At 39.7% G+C, this 17,920-nt stretch overlaps 3 protein-coding genes across 3 annotated transcripts; 2 read left to right on the forward strand and 1 right to left on the reverse strand.

The window, feature by feature from the left end:
* The first annotated feature begins 1,176 nt into the window (after positions 1–1,176).
* On the forward strand, positions 1,177–1,874 carry LOC103970377 (14 kDa proline-rich protein DC2.15-like). Its single transcript, XM_009384139.3, has one exon. The coding sequence runs from the start codon at positions 1,285–1,287 to the stop codon at positions 1,714–1,716; it is 432 nt and encodes a 143-aa protein (XP_009382414.2). The 5' UTR covers positions 1,177–1,284; the 3' UTR covers positions 1,717–1,874.
* Positions 1,875–4,253: 2,379 nt separating this feature from the next.
* LOC135586405 (autophagy-related protein 8e-like) lies at positions 4,254–7,961 on the reverse strand. The gene is made up of 6 exons (XM_065133600.1): positions 7,841–7,961; positions 7,717–7,765; positions 7,571–7,626; positions 4,926–4,978; positions 4,612–4,730; positions 4,254–4,517 (listed from the first exon to the last, which is right to left on the reverse strand). The coding sequence occupies exons 2-6, from the start codon at positions 7,757–7,759 to the stop codon at positions 4,414–4,416; spliced, it is 375 nt and encodes a 124-aa protein (XP_064989672.1). The 5' UTR covers positions 7,760–7,765; positions 7,841–7,961; the 3' UTR covers positions 4,254–4,413.
* Positions 7,962–14,188: 6,227 nt separating this feature from the next.
* LOC103970379 (scarecrow-like protein 27) lies at positions 14,189–17,426 on the forward strand. The gene has a single exon (XM_009384142.3). The coding sequence runs from the start codon at positions 14,764–14,766 to the stop codon at positions 17,122–17,124; it is 2,361 nt and encodes a 786-aa protein (XP_009382417.2). The 5' UTR covers positions 14,189–14,763; the 3' UTR covers positions 17,125–17,426.
* Positions 17,427–17,920: the final 494 nt, after the last annotated feature.

Raw genomic sequence — 17,920 nt, forward strand, 5'->3', positions numbered from 1 at the left:
GGAGAGAGAGAGAGAGAGAGAGAGAGAGAGAGAGAGTTTAACTTGAATGAAAATATCTTGGGATTTTTACTAAAATGATTTGATCACATATGCTATTAAAAAAATATAATTTTAATAATTAATTAGTTAAAATACTCGAAAACATACAAAAAAAAAATGATACCAAACATCTTATAATCATGTCCTAATGTAAATGTGAAATTTCTAGTTGGTTTTGTGGAAGTTGATTAAGTTATGCTTGAAATTTAACTAAGTTATACTCAATCATAGAAAGTATATAAAAAAAATTAATTTTAATAATTAAATGTTATAAAATTATTTTTAAAAGGAAAAAATATACTAATCATCATAAAATCATGTCCTGGTGATTTTATGAAAGTTTGAATTGGATCTGACTAAATTACACTCAAAATTAAACTAAGTTAAACTCGATCACATAATTTATTAGGAAGTAATTTTGATAATTAATTATCATAAAATATTATAAAAATTAGAAGAAAAAAATGATACTAATCATCTTAAAATCATAACTAAATAGTTTGGTGAAAGTTTGAATTAGTTTAGTAGAATTTGAACAAGTTACATTGAAATTAAACTAAATCACACCCGAACACAAAACATATTCAAAAATCTTTATTTTTGATAATTAATCATCACATAATCCTAAAAAAAAAGATAAAGTGATACTAATCATCTTATCTTAGCACCACGTTGTAGTGGTTTTGTGGAAGTTTGATTGGTTTAATAGAAGTCGATAAAATCAATTGAATCGTGGAATAAAAATCATGACTATTCGAGAAATGTATGGATAAGTTTGGCTTAAGCCAATAATTATATAATTCTGAATTATATCTTAAGAGTTTATATTTTTAATTGACTTTTCAATGCGTGTTTGATAGCCATGAAGTCTTTCTTGCTTGTCTCAAGAACACATCGACACGATGATGTTATCCATTCCCACAGAGGTGCATGCAGCATCCAAATCACGGTTTCCAAAATGATGTCCACTAGTCAACTCTGCAGCGTCGTCGTACGTGCAACCTCGAGGCGACGTCGATATCTTTGCAGGCAAACCTACAAACTATCATGTCTCCCTTCCACAACCATACAAACCTTGAAACCCCTCACTCACATCACCGTTTCCCTAGATTTACCCTCTATCTCATCTAGACAACTGGCCGGCCTCCCACCAAATCCTCCGTAAACCATTTGCGCTTCCCCAGCATAAATACCCAAGCGATCAGCCTTCACTGTTGGTAGAAGTGGAGCTTGCAAGGAGGAGGCATGGCGACGTCGAAGCTCTCACCATCGCTTGCTCTCTTCCTAACCCTCAGCCTACTCTTCGTCAACCTCGTCACTCCCTGCGGGAACTGCTGCATCGAACCTCCACACAAGTGCCACCACAAGCCACCCAAGCATGGCCCTTCTCCGCCACCAAGGCCGCCGAGCCCCGGGGCCAGGTGCCCCCGGGACGCGCTCAAGCTCGGCGTCTGCGCCAATGTTCTCGGTGGCTTGCTAAACATAACGCTCGGCACGCCACCAAAGGAGCCATGCTGCACTCTGCTGCAAGGCCTCGCAGACCTCGAGGCCGCCGTGTGTCTTTGCACCGCCATCAAGGGCAACGTCCTGGGCCTCGTCCTTAATCTCCCCATCAGCCTCAGCTTGCTCCTCAACTACTGCGGCAAGGAGGTGCCCACTGGCTTCCTCTGCTATTAGCTAGAGGTTTCACGTAGAACGCAGGGTTTGTGTTATTTGTACGTGTGTGTTGTCTTAGCAGCATCGGGTGGTCGTCAATAAGCTTAGAATGCATAGCAAATAATGTACGTAGTTCCACTTGGGAATACCGATAGATGGATGGCTACTTTTGTCTTGAATTATATGTGTTTTGTATGTGTGTGTGAGAGAGAGAGAGATAACTATTACTGCCAATTTCTGGAGATATACATCTCATTACACGAATATAAATTCTAAGCATCATGAAGACCAATGTTCTTTCTAATAAAAATTACAGACTAACACAAGAAAAGACAAAATTTCATTAATTGCATTTATTTTATAGTATTTAATTTTGACAAATTTACTCTCTTATATTTATGGGTCCTGTTTCAAATAAATATGTATTATATCACGTAAGTTGAGGATTATTAAAACTCATAAATGGGTTGTCAGAATGATTACAAAACTATGTAATATATATTAAACAGGACCATAATTATAAAAAATAAAATAAAATTAACATAAATACTAGAATAATGCAACTTTATGTTATCTACGGTATTACTAAATAGTGTTACATTATTTTTTTTGTTTATAGTGTTTCTTAATAGATTTATAATGTTTTTAGTTTACAATGTTTCTAAATAGAGTTACAGTATTTTTTTTGTTAATATAATAATACTCCTTTTGATTATCGAACTAAAAAAAATTGTAACTTCATTGAAAAACACTATAACGAGATAATATCATATTATTTTTCATAATCATTTCTTCACAATAAGTTATTATAAATGTTATAATATTTTTAAATGCTTAAATTTAAGATAAAAATGGAAAAGGAATAGAATTATTGTATGGTTTATTTTGAAATATGTCAAAACCTTCATAATTTTCATCTAAAATCATTCAAGTTCTCATATTAATGATTTTATAATACCTTCAAACATGTAGTAAAGATGATATCTATTGTTAGTAAAAAAAAAAAAAATCAATTGAAACTGGCTTACAATATTATTTTATTAGTTATAATATTTTTGTTCGATTCAAAAATATTGTAAACATTAAGACATTTTAATAAATAAATTAAAAATTATATTTCTAACTAACTTTAAGGTTTTGTGGACTTGTCATTCTTTATTTTAAAATATGTCAAAATATTCTTAATTTTCATTCAAATATAAGCCTAAATTTCACTAGTTGATGGTACCTATTTCTTCTTCTTCATTCCTTCAAAGGTCATATAAAACCTTATGTTTCAGTTATGTGATATCGTTAAAAGAAAATATTTTGGATCATTTCGACCATGCAATCGTCGATTTCAAATAATGCTTTAGACCGACGAATTCAAAGTATCGAACTAGTCGATACAGGATTTGCGGCTCAAGGGTCTTCTTCGTCATCACGGCAGATCCACGAGGTGCCATGGCCTTGCATGCATCCCCTCGATCCCATCAACAAGAAGATAAAAAGAAGCGCGAGAGGTGGAATTTGCACTGATAGTCTCATCCTCCCGACGATATATATTATAGTCTTTATCTTTGTCGGATAGTAAGTACATTTGTAATCAATCTATAGACGTAACAATGAATCTATTAATGCAGTCTAAGCACTGCTGCGTAGATGATAAGAGTGTGCAAACTTTCGAGGTGCAAGCGACCGACGGGATCATCGGTACCGAGAATTCCGAGTTCAATGCAGGACCTTTGGTACCTTTAATTACTAGAATCACGAGATACATGGTGGATGATCGGAGAGTAGACCATGGTGGATGCTTTTTAGCAGCGAGCGACTAAGAAGCATCCACTGAAGAGTGAGCGAAAGGTGGTGGAATATGCTACGATCATCTCATCCTCTGGTAAGAGGAGCCTGCAGCAATGATACTTCACGTACCGTGTGATTCAAATAATGCATGCAGCTCATGAATTGATAACATATAAATACATTTATTTTCATATCAATTTGATATCGAGGAGTATAGAAATTCATGCTTTATAAACGCCATAGTCATCATTTATCCTCATCCTTGGTGACACCCTTATCGGTGGAAGAAATGCCATTGCATGCATTGAGCTTGGAATATTTCATCTCCGTTATCAGGAAGCTTCTGTCACCGCACCTTAGAAGAGAACAAATGTGGTGGAAACTTTCGATGATGTATTCCTCCGATATAAGATAATAAATCTAATTTATTTATTTTTGTTGTCATGTGCTCTCACTTAATAGAGTTCCAATAATTTATGTTGATAATATTGAGTTTTAGAAATAATGAGAGATTACTGCCCCACGTATGAATAGTTGGTGATGTTTGTGAAGTATTCATATATGAGATATGAAGATTGAATGAAGACTAACAATAGTTTCATGTTGGTAAAATTTAAAAGAGTTTAGTTTGATCCACTAAATTTTTGGATTAAATTGATCCCCAATTCCAACTTGCTTTGCTTCTTAGTAACCATATGGTATACAAGACGGTTTATTTTTCTGCCATAGATATATATATAATGTATAATATCTCAGTTACAATTTTTGCATCTAAATGGAGAGATAAGAAGTTGTCCTAAAATAATTTACTACAATTACTTATTGTTAAATATAGTACAATCTTCCTCATTATAGCGCCATGTAAAACATAATCATGTTATATGTACAGCTTGGTAACCTAAGGCACTCTGTTGGTGGCACGATGCACTGCATATTCTACTGCATGTTCTGGCATCCGAAGGTGTTCTCCCCACTGTAAACGAAGTAAAGGAATCCATCTTCATCTTTCTTATCATCATACAGCCGAGACATCAGAATTCCTGAGTTAATCATAAAGGAAGGCAGCAGGAGTTAGTGTTTGATGTGGATTTGGAACCAAATGACACTAGCAGTCATGACAAATGGATGAAGTACCAGTTGGTGGAAGCGCATTGTCTAAAAACATAAATATGGCTTTCTCTGCACCCGTATTTATTCTCTTGTGGATACTATGGACAAACTGCCCGAATGTCATCTCTCCTGGGACCAAATACCTGCATTTATATCAATAAGAAAATATCTCTTTAACATTCAAATTTTCATCAAAAACAGAAAATCCCATTACTTAGAAATGCAACATAACCAAAAACATAGTTCTCCTGAAATATAGTAAATGATAAAGGAACTATAATGGTTTTAATACTTCAAAAGGGGAATAAAGATTGTAATTTATTATATGAGGTACATACTTTTGTTTGTCAATATTTGGCACATCACTTGTATCTGCCTTCTCCACAATCACCTGAAACCCAGAGATGTATAAGTCAAGCAAAAGAGGAAAAAACATATGTAGTATAAAACCTTAGCATAGCAAAATAGCAATATGATAAGAAAACAAAAATAATTAAAAATAATAATTATGCTAATCAAATTGAAAAAAAAAACTTAATTTATAGACTAATATCCATAAAAAATGGTTTCACAGAAACAAAAAAAAAAAACTGATGTAATATTAGGGTCCTTTAATATGAAAAAGATAACCAAATGCACAATATTCTTGTTAATTATGGGGTCTAAGGATAGTCAGATATATGCTACCTAAACTGAGAGGTCGTTCATGTGACTTGAACACTAGTTACTCAAAACGGTAAAGAAGCAATTTTACTATCATACCAAGGCTCATCACATTTTTATCAAAATCTTCTGTCCTAATAATGTAATATTTATGGGTCTCATCATGTCACATATGAACCAGAAGAAAATATCTGTTTCAAATGTAAAAACAATAAGTTTCCTCCATGTATTATGGTCAGGTTGGTTTAGATACCTGCACAATTATTGTGCACAGAGGCCAATCTCTCCAAAATGAAATACAATTCAGACTCGATCTTAGTTCACCCTACAGACTTACTAGCAACTCTGTCTATTTTAAACTAATAATTTAATGATATAACTAACTTGGACTACGTATGAACTCGAAACAAGCTTCAGTCCAGCTTCTCAAATATCCAGGCAAAAGCATCTAGAAGAAGATTAACTGCATCCCCATAACTTCAATATCAAAAACCACAAATAGTTCTTGACAAGCATCAACAAGACAAAGGTGTGCATGGATAACATGTCTTTGCAACTGGTGCAACACAAATAGCAGCACCATAAAATTTCTTTGATATCAGATACAAGTAAAAGAAAACACTTCTTTACAATCATCAAATAAAGTAAAGCATACATCGATGACCTGACTTTAAAACTTAAACATCTCTACTTCATTTTTTGTCTTAAAGCCAGTAGGTCGGAGTTACATGTATACATCAATGACAAATTTTTTGTCATTTACACATCATCTTAAATCAGTCCAATTAGCTGATCCAAAAATAAGAGAATGAGGTAAGGAATCGCATGTAGAAAAAAAAAAGGATATTAACAGTCTTCTTGTTGAAGCTAATGAATTAAAGCTAAATAATAACAGTTTTCCTTGAACCCAAGAGTCTAAAATGAGTAGCCCAATTAGATCACTCTGCTGCTAGAGGAATATTGAACATGAGCCAATCGACAACAACAAACTTTTAAATCCATTGGAGAAAATTTAATTCTCATGCTATTACCTCTTTACAATCATCTCAATCTCCAATTGCCTAGTTTGACATTTTTAGCTTTTCATAAAGAAATTTTCATATTTTAAAAGAAATGCTAGCAGCATTTAGGGTATCAGTTTAAAAAAGAGTGCTAACAGTGTTAAAATCCCTTAAGTATAAAACAAAGTTATACTAAGTGTACTTGAAGTTATAAAAGACAATCCAAGTTAGAATAAGGGCAGAAATTCTCCTGTGCAAAAATACTGATACAATAATCAGGAAAGATTTATGTTCAGCATCTGCTTCTGACACAGTTTCTTTTAACAAACCATGCAACACGATTTGATATGTGTTGTGCTATCGCTAGCTATCTCATAAAATGGCCAATCCAACATTTTGACTTGTTGCGGTTGGCATAAAAGGTTCGTCGGCCATACATACTGTCAGCAAGATATGACAATATATCCCTGATATCATTTCCCACCATAAACTGTTAGCCAACTTTTCTTGGCTCTAGTTAATGCAACTACTTTACACATAATTTAGATATCATCGAACAATTGGTGCTTTTGAGGAGCATATGAAAAAGAACTACCAAGGGGCTTGCTCTCCCATCAAATTGCAGCTAGCAATGGTATTCGGAATTCCCTATTAGCAACTGGCTACACTTTAACCTATAACAATCAAATGGTTTCTCAGCATCAACAATACAACACATAATAATCCTTACCATTTCTCCTATATATCTCACGGCTCCATTTTTCTCCTAGCCAATCTATTATTCTTATGAAACACTGGTTACAAGAAACCTGATTCCTTACACAGAATTGCAAAACAAATGCCCAGAGACACGTCTATATACTTAACAGCATTTAAGAAGTACAAAAAATAAGCCTCGTTGTTGGATTTTGAATCTTGATGAAGAATAAATTAAATATTGACAAGACGAGAATAATGAAGTTTGGGATTCTATGAACTTCGATGAAGGAGAAACAAACCACAGAGAGAATAACAGGAAGGATGACGAGAGAAAAACAAGTTATTTGCTCTGGAGACGAGAGATGACAACGAGTAATTGCGATTACTCGACTGCGATCCAACGAAAAAATAGAACATTGGCCATGACAAGATGATTCACAGCATTGTCACATTAACTTATCCACCAAATAAGATTCATTCAAATTGAAAAAGGAAAACATCGATACAAAGAATCCGAGAAAGCCAACCAGCCATCTTTCTTTCGCATTCAACACACACAAATTACCCAAAATACACCTAAACAATGGCACCAAAAACAATTCAAGGGATGAAATGCTTACCGGAAACCTGCCAGGGTATTTATCCTTGATCCACTGCGACTCCGTCTTCCTCTGCTCTGCAGACAAAAATACCAAACCACGGATCCATCATGTCTCGAGAACACACCAAAATCACAATAAAGGAACAAACGGAAAGGGCGACGCACCGAACTCATGCTGCTGCTTGAAATTGCTCTGACTCCTCGACATATCTACCTGCAACCACCGCACCAATTCAAGCCCACAGGAAAAATCGATCAACAACTCGAATCAAACAAGGAAAGGCCGGACCTTTGCGAGACGAAAAGATTAGGACTTTGCTTATCCTTAGGTTTTTGCGCTGGGGCGGAGGAAGAAAGCAAGGAAGACTTCGAGGAGTAGACGGCTTGGTTGGGTTGGGAGTGGAGTCTCATGTACTGAGGTGTCTACATACATAACGCTGGAATTTGGTGCGTTATGTATCGGAAAAGCCGCTCTTGTGCGTGTCGGTTTAGTGCTCCGTTACATAGTTTCTTGGTTTCCTTTTTCTATTTTCTATATTTACTTTATTTTAGAATAGCATAACACATACACACATATATATATATATACACACACACACATATATATATATATATATTAAAGCAAAGTTATGTTATAGTTACAATTACTCTCTGTTTTGATATTGTAATTAAGTCTTATCCATAATGTGTTGGAAATTAGACAGAGAATCCAATTGCCCTTAAATTAGAACCTATGATCAAAATTCAAAAAAATCCAAAGGAAATCTTAAGTTTGCAGCAATTGCCAATAAGATACTGCAGAGAAACATTCAAACAAAAAATATCTTGCATAATCAATACCAATACCACAGACCACATAAAACATAAGCAAAGAAAGCTGATGTTAGTAATCTATTACATCACAATTTTCACAGGAAAATATTTACATTAGGAGAAACTTCAAATGTTATATTTTCTTCCAACCAATTCAATTTTCTTTCTCGGAAAAAGGTCTACTTTTGATATATTTATATATGTTCCACACCTTTGATTTTTTTCTCAGAATCCATATTCATTTATTATCAAAAAGATTGTTAGAAATATGAATAAAAAATAGAGAGGATCTTAAAACCTTTTTTAACATATCAAAATTTCACTCATTCTCAATTAAGACATCAACATTTTGGAAAGATTCCACATGTCACTCGCAATAAAGAAATCATTTTCTACAAGAAACATTATCAGGCCACCACCAATAAATTTTCTAAGATCATCCTTAATATTATAAGATAATTTTTAAGGATTTCTCATGGACTAAGAATAATTTCTTCTACTAGTATTAGTATCATCCCAAAGTTGAAGAGGTCCATATCTAGCAATAAGAATCCTAACCCACAACACATCATCCTTATTAAAAAGGAGAATATTTCTATTTAAAAGGAGAATAATTCTTTTAGCACAAATAAAATTTTTCATAATATCTCTAACTGCTAAATTATTTTATCCTTAGACTTAATATAGTGGCAACTGATAAGCTTCATTTTTCTCTTCGTTGATCATTGTTTCAAAGGAATTCTCATGAATCATCTTCTAAAAAACTTATCAGAAATCAAATAATTTAAAAGTAAATATATAATAATAAAGTTAATAACAAAATTAAAGAGAATAAGTTTACTAGATTGCCTTCTTTCTCTAGTTTTTCTTTTGTTTAATATTTCTTTATTTGATATTTTATCCTCACACTTAGAATATGATAAAGGATTATATCCTAATGTTAAAGAAATAACAATATGAAATTTTTTTTCTTTGGAGACAATATCCTTTTAGTTTATATATATATATATATATATATATATATATATATATATATATATATATATATAAGAGGAAGTGGTCAAGCTAATGGTTTGGATGAAATGGCTCTCTATTTATGTCAAGACCAAATTATTATTTATTTTTACAAGAAAAAGCTACCAAAATTATCTATTATTGAAATTTTGGAATGTCATTAGTTTTATGTATTATATAGGAAATAAATCAATAATTGGTCTCCCTGGCAAATCATCTACCAAATGTAGGCTACCAAGGCCATCTCAAAGATTAGCCCACGGGCTCAGCCCATGGGCTTATGGGCCACCGAACAGAAACGAAAACACAAAGCAAGTCGTGTGCCAAACACGTGCGTACGTGATAAGATTTCGAGGGTGATGTATAACGACGGTCCGAATCTTAAATCATATTCCTTGCTAATTGGACGGTCTGATGCGCCTACGCTTAGGCGCGTTGGATTGTGTTTGCGTTCCCCAAATCTACCGTGAGCTAACAAATATATATGCTATTAGCCAAAATAAAAAGACATGGTGAACTTTGACGGTGTAAAAGGCATTTGCATATTTGTGAAGAAGATAGATAGCTTTGTTCCTGCATTCTAACATCGGTTTGACATCTTCTTCTTTTTTATCTTGTGATGAACAAAGTACACAAGACTAATGATGTTGTTTGAAATTATATATATAAATGAGAAATTTAATATTTGGATATTTTAATACCAAATGTTAATCGAGTGGATTTGATGATAAACATTTTATATATACATCATCCTTTTTCTTACGAAATGAATATTTTATAGCTCCATTAAAGTCCATGATGATGTAATTGTATAGAAAGTTTAGCATGTATCACTTGCTAATTGTATTTATTTTTAATCGAATAAATATTGATTTTTTTTTTCTTTTTTTACAAAAAAAAGTAATTGTGGAATACTATATTTGTTCGTAAAACGTCATCAACATATAAAAGACATTACCGATTAAATCATTTGGCATCTTTGACTTATTGATGATTCATTATATAATTGCACGACATATCTGTCCAAATGTGGATTATCTTTCTCCATTAACTAACCATCTTGGGAGGGAGTGCAAACAATTGTTGGTGTTGGCACCTCATTGCCTCCTCATGTACAATGAACAAAGAATTCTACCATTTTTGGAGTTCCTTCTCTCAAATTACAAAAAGAAAGGCTATCTTTCAATCTATTCCTTCCCTTGGATACAAAGTCATCTCATTGATCCAACTTTTAATTTGGATTACCATCCAAACCAAAGGTAGCACAATGGGGAGGTATTCTCAAAGTAGCGTGGCACTGCCACACATTGTTTTCCTCAGGAGGGACACCAACCTATCTTTAATTCATCAACAAAGCAAAGGAAAGACCACCACATGCCATGTTTTGTTTTTGCCTTCAGCTATCTTCCTTGTGTTCATAGGAATCAAGGCATTGTAGCTCACATACATACATCCTTCTTTAACCATCAGCTTGCTATGATCATACGCTGCACCGACAATACCTTCTTCCCTAGTCTGTTCATTGCACATTCACAAGAACTGGAGGAAGAAGCAGAATTAATAAAGAAGAGCATGGCATGTGCTTAGCTAATCTTTTTTTATTGCTTAGGGGCAATGATTGCAGAGATGAGGTTAATTAACAGGTTGAGAATATATAATATAGTACCTTGTCAAACTTGTCTAATCAAGTTTGTAAGCTACTCCTGCTGTGGTAGCATTGGAAGGTACAAGGTTGGCTTTTCTTGCAGGAAATTTGCTGGGGCCAATCGAGAGCTAAATAGGAGTTCTGGTCTTGTTATCATAAGAAAAATACAATCACAAAACACTTGCTTAAAATCCTTGGGACCATTGGAGCATAATTATTTGATCTGTACTGGATAGAAAGCTGGCAAACAAATGAATGAAATCTGTCAAAGAAAGCTTCAACCAGTCAGTCTTTTAGTGCTGTAGATTGGTCAAGCAAGCTGAGTTAGGAGACTCCAAGGTTTAATAGGAGATGCATAGTCTGCCTCTATGCCTGGCAGGAAAAATGGAGACAGTATTTTGCTGGCTCAGAAGCTAACGAGGGGCCACAACAGGAGCTGCATGTCTCCTACATGTACTCTCAATGTAGATCCTACAAAAGCCTATGATTCATTGGCTTGGAAATCTGCGGAGGTGATGTTTTGCTTGGTCTGACAGTGGATTTTGCAGTTACTTTATCCTTGTGAATTCCCTTGAGCGAAAAAGCATTCGACACAAAGGGAACCGGAGAATCTCTCTTGTTATGGCCATGGAGTTCTTTTACAGGACATAGAATGAGGTGGTTGTGCAGTAGGATGGATTCAGGTTTCATTCCAGGTGCAAGGAGGAGCTCAAAGTTTGTCATGTGTGTTTTGCTGCCACCTTCTAATGGTTCTTTGACGGGAATCTTACTTGGGTTTGGAGGCTCACAAAGATCCTTGTGGATCTCTCTGCTGTTTCATGTGTTTCTGCAGTTAGAAGAGGGAGAAGTGGAGAGGGTCACATCAGGAGGTGTAACATTGGACTGAAATATTTCTTGGTTAGTAAGATCACAGATAAAATCAATTTCGTTGAACTACAGAGGACTAATTTCTGGTATCTGTCAATCTACTATTATGGTGTGGAAAGAGGTCAAACCAATGAGAATATCTAATTCTGAGGACAAAAATGCTGCTTGTCACTTGGAAATCAGAACCTCAAAGTGGAGGATTTGTGGAATGCTGCTACATAAGAAACAAGAGAATTGAAGTTTGGTGGCATGGATCGACTGTCTAGTTCATCATCCCATGATTAGCAGTACCAGACAAGCTATAAAATCAAGAACAGTAATCAGGTCAGTGTTGAGTGTAGCTGTGTCTTTGATTGAGCTGTTACCAGGAAACCAGGGGATTTCTGATTAGGTTTTTGGTTAGTACTCGAAGAAAAAGCTTTTTGGATAGGAGAAGAGCCACCAGAGAGGTAGCTAATTCTGCCAACACTCTGCACAAAAGTCAATAAGAGCAAAGAGAGTGCTGCTTGAGCTGTGTGTCCTGATGAAGAAGAAGAAGAAGAAGAAGTGATGCAATGAGCTCCTCTCATTCATCTTATTGTCTACTGAGCTGGTTGTCTTGGCAGATTTAGATGGTCTGCTCCTTCTGGCTGGCAATGGTGGCAGTGTGGGTTCATATGGTTCTTCATATCTTCTGTTTAGTGAGTGAGAGAGAGAGAGAGAGAGAGAGAGAGAGAGAGAGAGAGAGAGAGAGCTGGCCATAAAAAAAAGGGCAAATCAAGCACAAGCTCAATCATCCAATAACAATTCAATTGCCTCATCTTTTCCTACACTAAACATTAGAATTAACATAAAACTTAACTCCAAAATTGACAACCACTGTACTTGGTTGCTTAGTACTCAATGTTACCTTCTCACTGTGATAATTAATAAGGTGGTGTTGTTTTAGAGAGAGAGAGAGAGAGAGAGTGGGGACCCTGTTAGCAACCACATGGGGCAGCTGATAAACTATTTTGGTTGGGTGAAAGGTCCCAATCATGGCCTTGTGAGAACAATTTGTACCAAAACAAGTGTCTCAAACAATAGACCTCCATGTAGCTCCTCATCCTTCTTTTTGGCATGGACAAGAAACCACATCCTAGAGGCCAACTTGAACTCCCCTTGCCCCTCTCTCTCTCTCTCTCTCTCTCTCTTGTCTCTTCTGCTCCCCCCACCTCAAGATTATATTGCATCAATTCTTTCACTAAGATAACACTAGAATTAGACCCATTAGATGGTGAACTCAATGGTAGCCACGAGCCACATTGTCTTGAGACCCACCACAGTTAGAACCCCTGCGAGAAACGGTCCCCCACCTAATGATGGCATTTAGCTACGAAGCTTATCACTAATTAACCGGTCGAGTGAACCCGGTTCAATGTGGACCCTGATGGCGAACCGGAATGGGGCATCGATCTGGGCCGTCCAAGCTCCGTGGACCGTCGACATCAGTCGGCGTTCGCGGTGTCAGGCGATGACCTGTCCGCCTCGTCCGCGAGCCCTTCCCATCGGCGGCATCCTCGAGGGGCGGGGCCCGCAGATCCGACGGCCTCGATCTGCGCGCCGCACCCTCCCGTGCCCCGGACGCCGAACAGCGTCCGACGGCGACGACGTGTCCTCACGCGTCCCATCATGCGCCGTCACCTCCAGTGCTCGAAGGCCACGTACAGAATTAAAGCCTGCCCCTGTTGGTGTAGGCGTAGCTGATGGAGGCCTAGGCCAGGACCTACACGGAAGCGCCACAGTTGCTCTCAGATCTGGACCGTACAGGACCACAACCGCCGAAATGACCTTCCTACCCCCTAATTACTTGACCAAAATAACCCTACGCTCTTTTCGCTTCCTCTGCAGGTATAGAAACTCCTTCGTACCCGTCGCCCGTTACCCGTCGCAGATACCTGGCTTTCGTTGGCAAGCAGAAAGGAGGGGCCCGCCCCTAAATGGATCCCACGAGTTGCTGTGTTGATGTCAACCGTCAACAGAACCAAACGCACGAACCAGCGGTCTCTGCTGGATTGGGTTCAAGGAGGGCATTTTGGACATCCAGAAGAAAAATAATGATGACTATTTTTTTGGGAACCAGCTTTACTTTTTACGGTATCAATTATTACTTTTGACGGCTCGGATTCCAAGCCACAGTTATACAGGTTGACTGTAGCACAGGCGCTGTATCATCAGAAAAACAACTAATTATAAGTGGTATGAAATAAGTAAGGAGAGCGCAGCAGCACGGAGGCCAAAAGATGGTGAATGATATTATGGCAAAAGAAACGTAGTGTATGGTGTGCGAGAAGAGAGAGAGAGAGAGGGAGGATAACCAAAAAAAGAGATAATTCTGGAGAGAGAAAGGGAGGTAGACAGAGGGAGGGGGGGCGCACTTTATTACTTTTTTATGTTGCATCCATGGCAGAAGAGGGAGCCAAAGGGAGGAGAGAAGCAGAGGAGGAGAGCGAGAGAAAGAGGAGATTTTGAGCAGAGGACAGAGTACTATACTGCTGCTGCTCCCAGCCATCCCTCGCTCCCCCACCCACAGCCATTCCCAGGTAAAGAGAAAATTTTGAAACAGAAGCTGAAGGACAAGAGAGGAGGAGGGATGATGAAAGCTGGAAGAGGAGGAAGAGGAAGAACACACTCAGCTTCCACCATTCGTTATTTGAAATGAAGAGCTGAGCTTGCATGCTCCCTCCCACCCGCCCCCCCCAAAGTATTGTACTCCCGTTAGTGTACACATACACAAAGATCTCACCTTTGTCCAGCTTCTACTATTTCAGCCATCAAAATCTCTCTTGTTTTGTCTGGCTCTGAGTGAGGTAAGAGAAGACTCAGATCTGGCTTCTTGTATGAAGTGGTATTAGATGAGGGAGTTGCCCTTTAATGGCCAGGGGAAGGGGGGTTTAGAAGCAGTGGGGACTATCTTAGAGGGGAACCAAGCTCTGTTTTGGGTGAATAAGAGGCCAAAGTTTGTGATCCAAGAGGGAGTGGAGCCAAGATCGGTGCTTGATCACAGGAGCCCCAGCCCTCCCACCTCCACAGCCACACTGTCTTCTTCTTTGGGCGGCGGAGGCTCCTCCGACACCGCCGGAGTGGCGGCGGTCTCCGACAACCCCACCAACAAATGGGCCCTCTCCGACTCCACCGCCGAGGAGGGCGGCGGCGGTGCTGCTGGGAAGGAGGAGTGGGCCGCCGAGTTGCAGCCGATACCGGCCGGGCTTGACATGGGCTTCGTCGCCGGTGGTGAAAAGTGCGGTGTCGGAATCGAGGACTGGGAGGCGATGCTCTCGGAGACTTCGGCGGCCTCCCCCAGCCGGGAGCAGACCTTTCTCCGGTGGATCATGGGCGACGTCGACGACCCCTCTGCGGCCGGGTTTAAGCAGCAGCAGCTCCTCTCCCAGGCGCCACCGGACTTCGATGGCAACAACGGCGGCTTAGGGTTTGGGATTCTCGACCCAGGCATTGGGCTCGGATCCATCGGAAGGATTGCGGATGACGCGTCCGTCTCGGCCTCCATGGCTACTCCTCCACCTTTAGCTTCTAACGTTGCTTCTGGTGGTGGCTTTTCGCTCATGAACAACAACAGCTGGATGTCTCCGCCCCCCGTGAACGCCGGCATCAAAGGTGTCGCCTTCGGCCACCATACCGGAGGTCAGCTCTTCTCGCTGCCTCCGCAGGCTGGCAACAGCATGGCGTTGCCGCTCTCTTTACCACCAGGTATGTATTTCCCGGACGCCGTGGAGGACAAGCCGCAGTTGTTTGTCCCAGGACTTCTGAACCAGCCACCAGCCACCCCGAACCCGCCCTTCTTCCTCAGTGTGGGACAGGTCGACCACCAGCAGCTGCCGCACCTCCTCATCCCCAACCAGCCGAAGCGCCACAACCCCATTGCCGACCAAATTCCGCCGAAACTTACGTTTCTGGAATCTGGCGGAAGCTCGGACCTCTTCCTCCGGCGACAGTCCTTCCAGCAGCAGCAGCATAGCCAGGGCTTTCCTCTGCCGCAGATCCAGCAAAGGTCGGTGAAGCCCAGGGTAGCAGCTTTCGGGGACGATGTGACGGCAGCTATGGCCGCGCAGCAGCAGCTACAACAGGCATTGGTGAACCTGCTATTCGAGGCTGCCGAGATGGTCGAGGCCCGTAATTTCGTTGGCGCGCACGCGATATTGGCGCGGCTCAATCACCAGCTCCCCTCTCCCTTGGGGAAGCCCCTTATCCGCTCTGCGTTTTACTTCAAGGAGGCACTGCAACTCATCCTCTCGAACGGACCCAACCCTGTCCTCCCTTCGAGTGCAACGTCCCACCCTCACCACCAGCAGGGCCCGTTCTCGACTCTCCCGGCGACGCAATTGGACGTCGTGCACAAGCTCAGTGCTTACAAGGCGTTCTCTGAGGTCTCTCCCATCATCCAATTCGCAAACTTCACCTGCATTCAGGCCCTCCTGGAAGAACTCAATGGCTCCGACCGCATCCACATCGTCGACTCTGACATCGGGTTTGGTGGACAATGGTCCTCCTTCATGCAGGAGCTGGCGCAGCGGCGCTGCTCGACGGCCGGTGCTGTGAGGATGCTCAAAATTACAGCTTTATTGCCACATTACCCCCATAATAACCTGGAGCTCCACCTCGTCCGCGACAACCTCTCCCATTTTGCAAGTGACCTTAACATTCCCTTCGAATTCAACATTCATAGCCTCGATTCCTTTGATCCCTCGGAGCTCCTTGGCCTGGGTGGCGAAGCCATAGCCGTGAACCTCCCTGTAGGTTCTGCCAACTTTTCCTTTCCGGCTCTTTTCCGCCTCGTCAAGCAACTCTCCCCGAAGATTGTGGTCTCGGTTGACCAAGGGTGCGACCGCAGCGACCTGCCGTTCTTGCAGCACTTCCTCCATGCTTTTAAGTCCTCCTTGGTACTTATGGACTCCATCGATGCATCTGGGACGAACCAAGACATGGCCTGCAAGATCGAGAAATTCCTGCTACAACCAAGGATAGAGAGTTCTGTTCTTGGGCGATACCGTGCGGCTGACAAGATGCTTCCATGGCGAACACTCTTTACGAATACAGGGTTCGTGCCGCTGCAGTTCAGCAATTTCACGGAGACGCAGGCTGAATGCCTTCTAAAGAGGGTCCAGGTCAGAGGGTTTCATGTGGAGAAGCGCCAGGCCTCGCTCTACCTGTACTGGCAACGCAAGGAGCTTGTCTCTGTGTCAGCATGGAGGTGCTGAAGAACTACCTTCTTACAGGCACGTTATCCTCGATCTGTTTCTAGCAAATTCTCTAGCAAAAGTTGGCACTTTAGGTACTCGAAACTCTGTTGCGTCTAAATGTTGTCATGACGTAGTTTTGCATAGTGGCAACCTCTTTTTATTGTCCTAGTGTTGTCTCTCTACTGATCCCACCTCTTGAATTCTTGTGATCATAGAGGGATTTGTTTCCTAGTAAAATGACATTGGCACATTGGGTATCCATTGGTGATTTTATGTTTCTGTTTCTGAAAATATCTAAGTGCATTCTGATGATTATGGCCTATTATTTGTCAAGTTATTATTATTTTGCTTAGTAATATTTAGACCCGAGTCTTAATTTCTTCTGTATGATATCGTGTAATGTACAGGGTCACTTTGGCTCAAGCTTGTAGTGTTCTTATCTGAGAATTCATTATCAAACATGCAAAACCGGCTATGTTATTGAAATTAGCTTGTCGGACTTCATTCGAGACATGAAAAATCATCATGGGCATATTAATTAGGATATTTGTTATTTTTGTTTTCCTTTTCGCATCTAGTCATGTATCCTTATCTGGAACAGCAAAGAAGTCGGTGAGCAGTACTACTGAGACCCAATTGATTAGCTTCTTCTTTCTCTTGCTTCCTAATTAATATTTTGAGTACCTGAACAAATATAGAGAATTTGATTAAAGTAGATGAAGCTAGTATTGGCACAATGCATCTGGGTAAAAAGTTGTGAGTTCAAGACATAATGTTAGGTCTCAGGTTCGGGTTCAAGACCTATCAATTATGC

This window comes from Musa acuminata, chromosome BXJ2-11 (assembly GCF_036884655.1).
Source record: "Musa acuminata AAA Group cultivar baxijiao chromosome BXJ2-11, Cavendish_Baxijiao_AAA, whole genome shotgun sequence".
Lineage (NCBI taxonomy): Eukaryota > Viridiplantae > Streptophyta > Magnoliopsida > Zingiberales > Musaceae > Musa > Musa acuminata.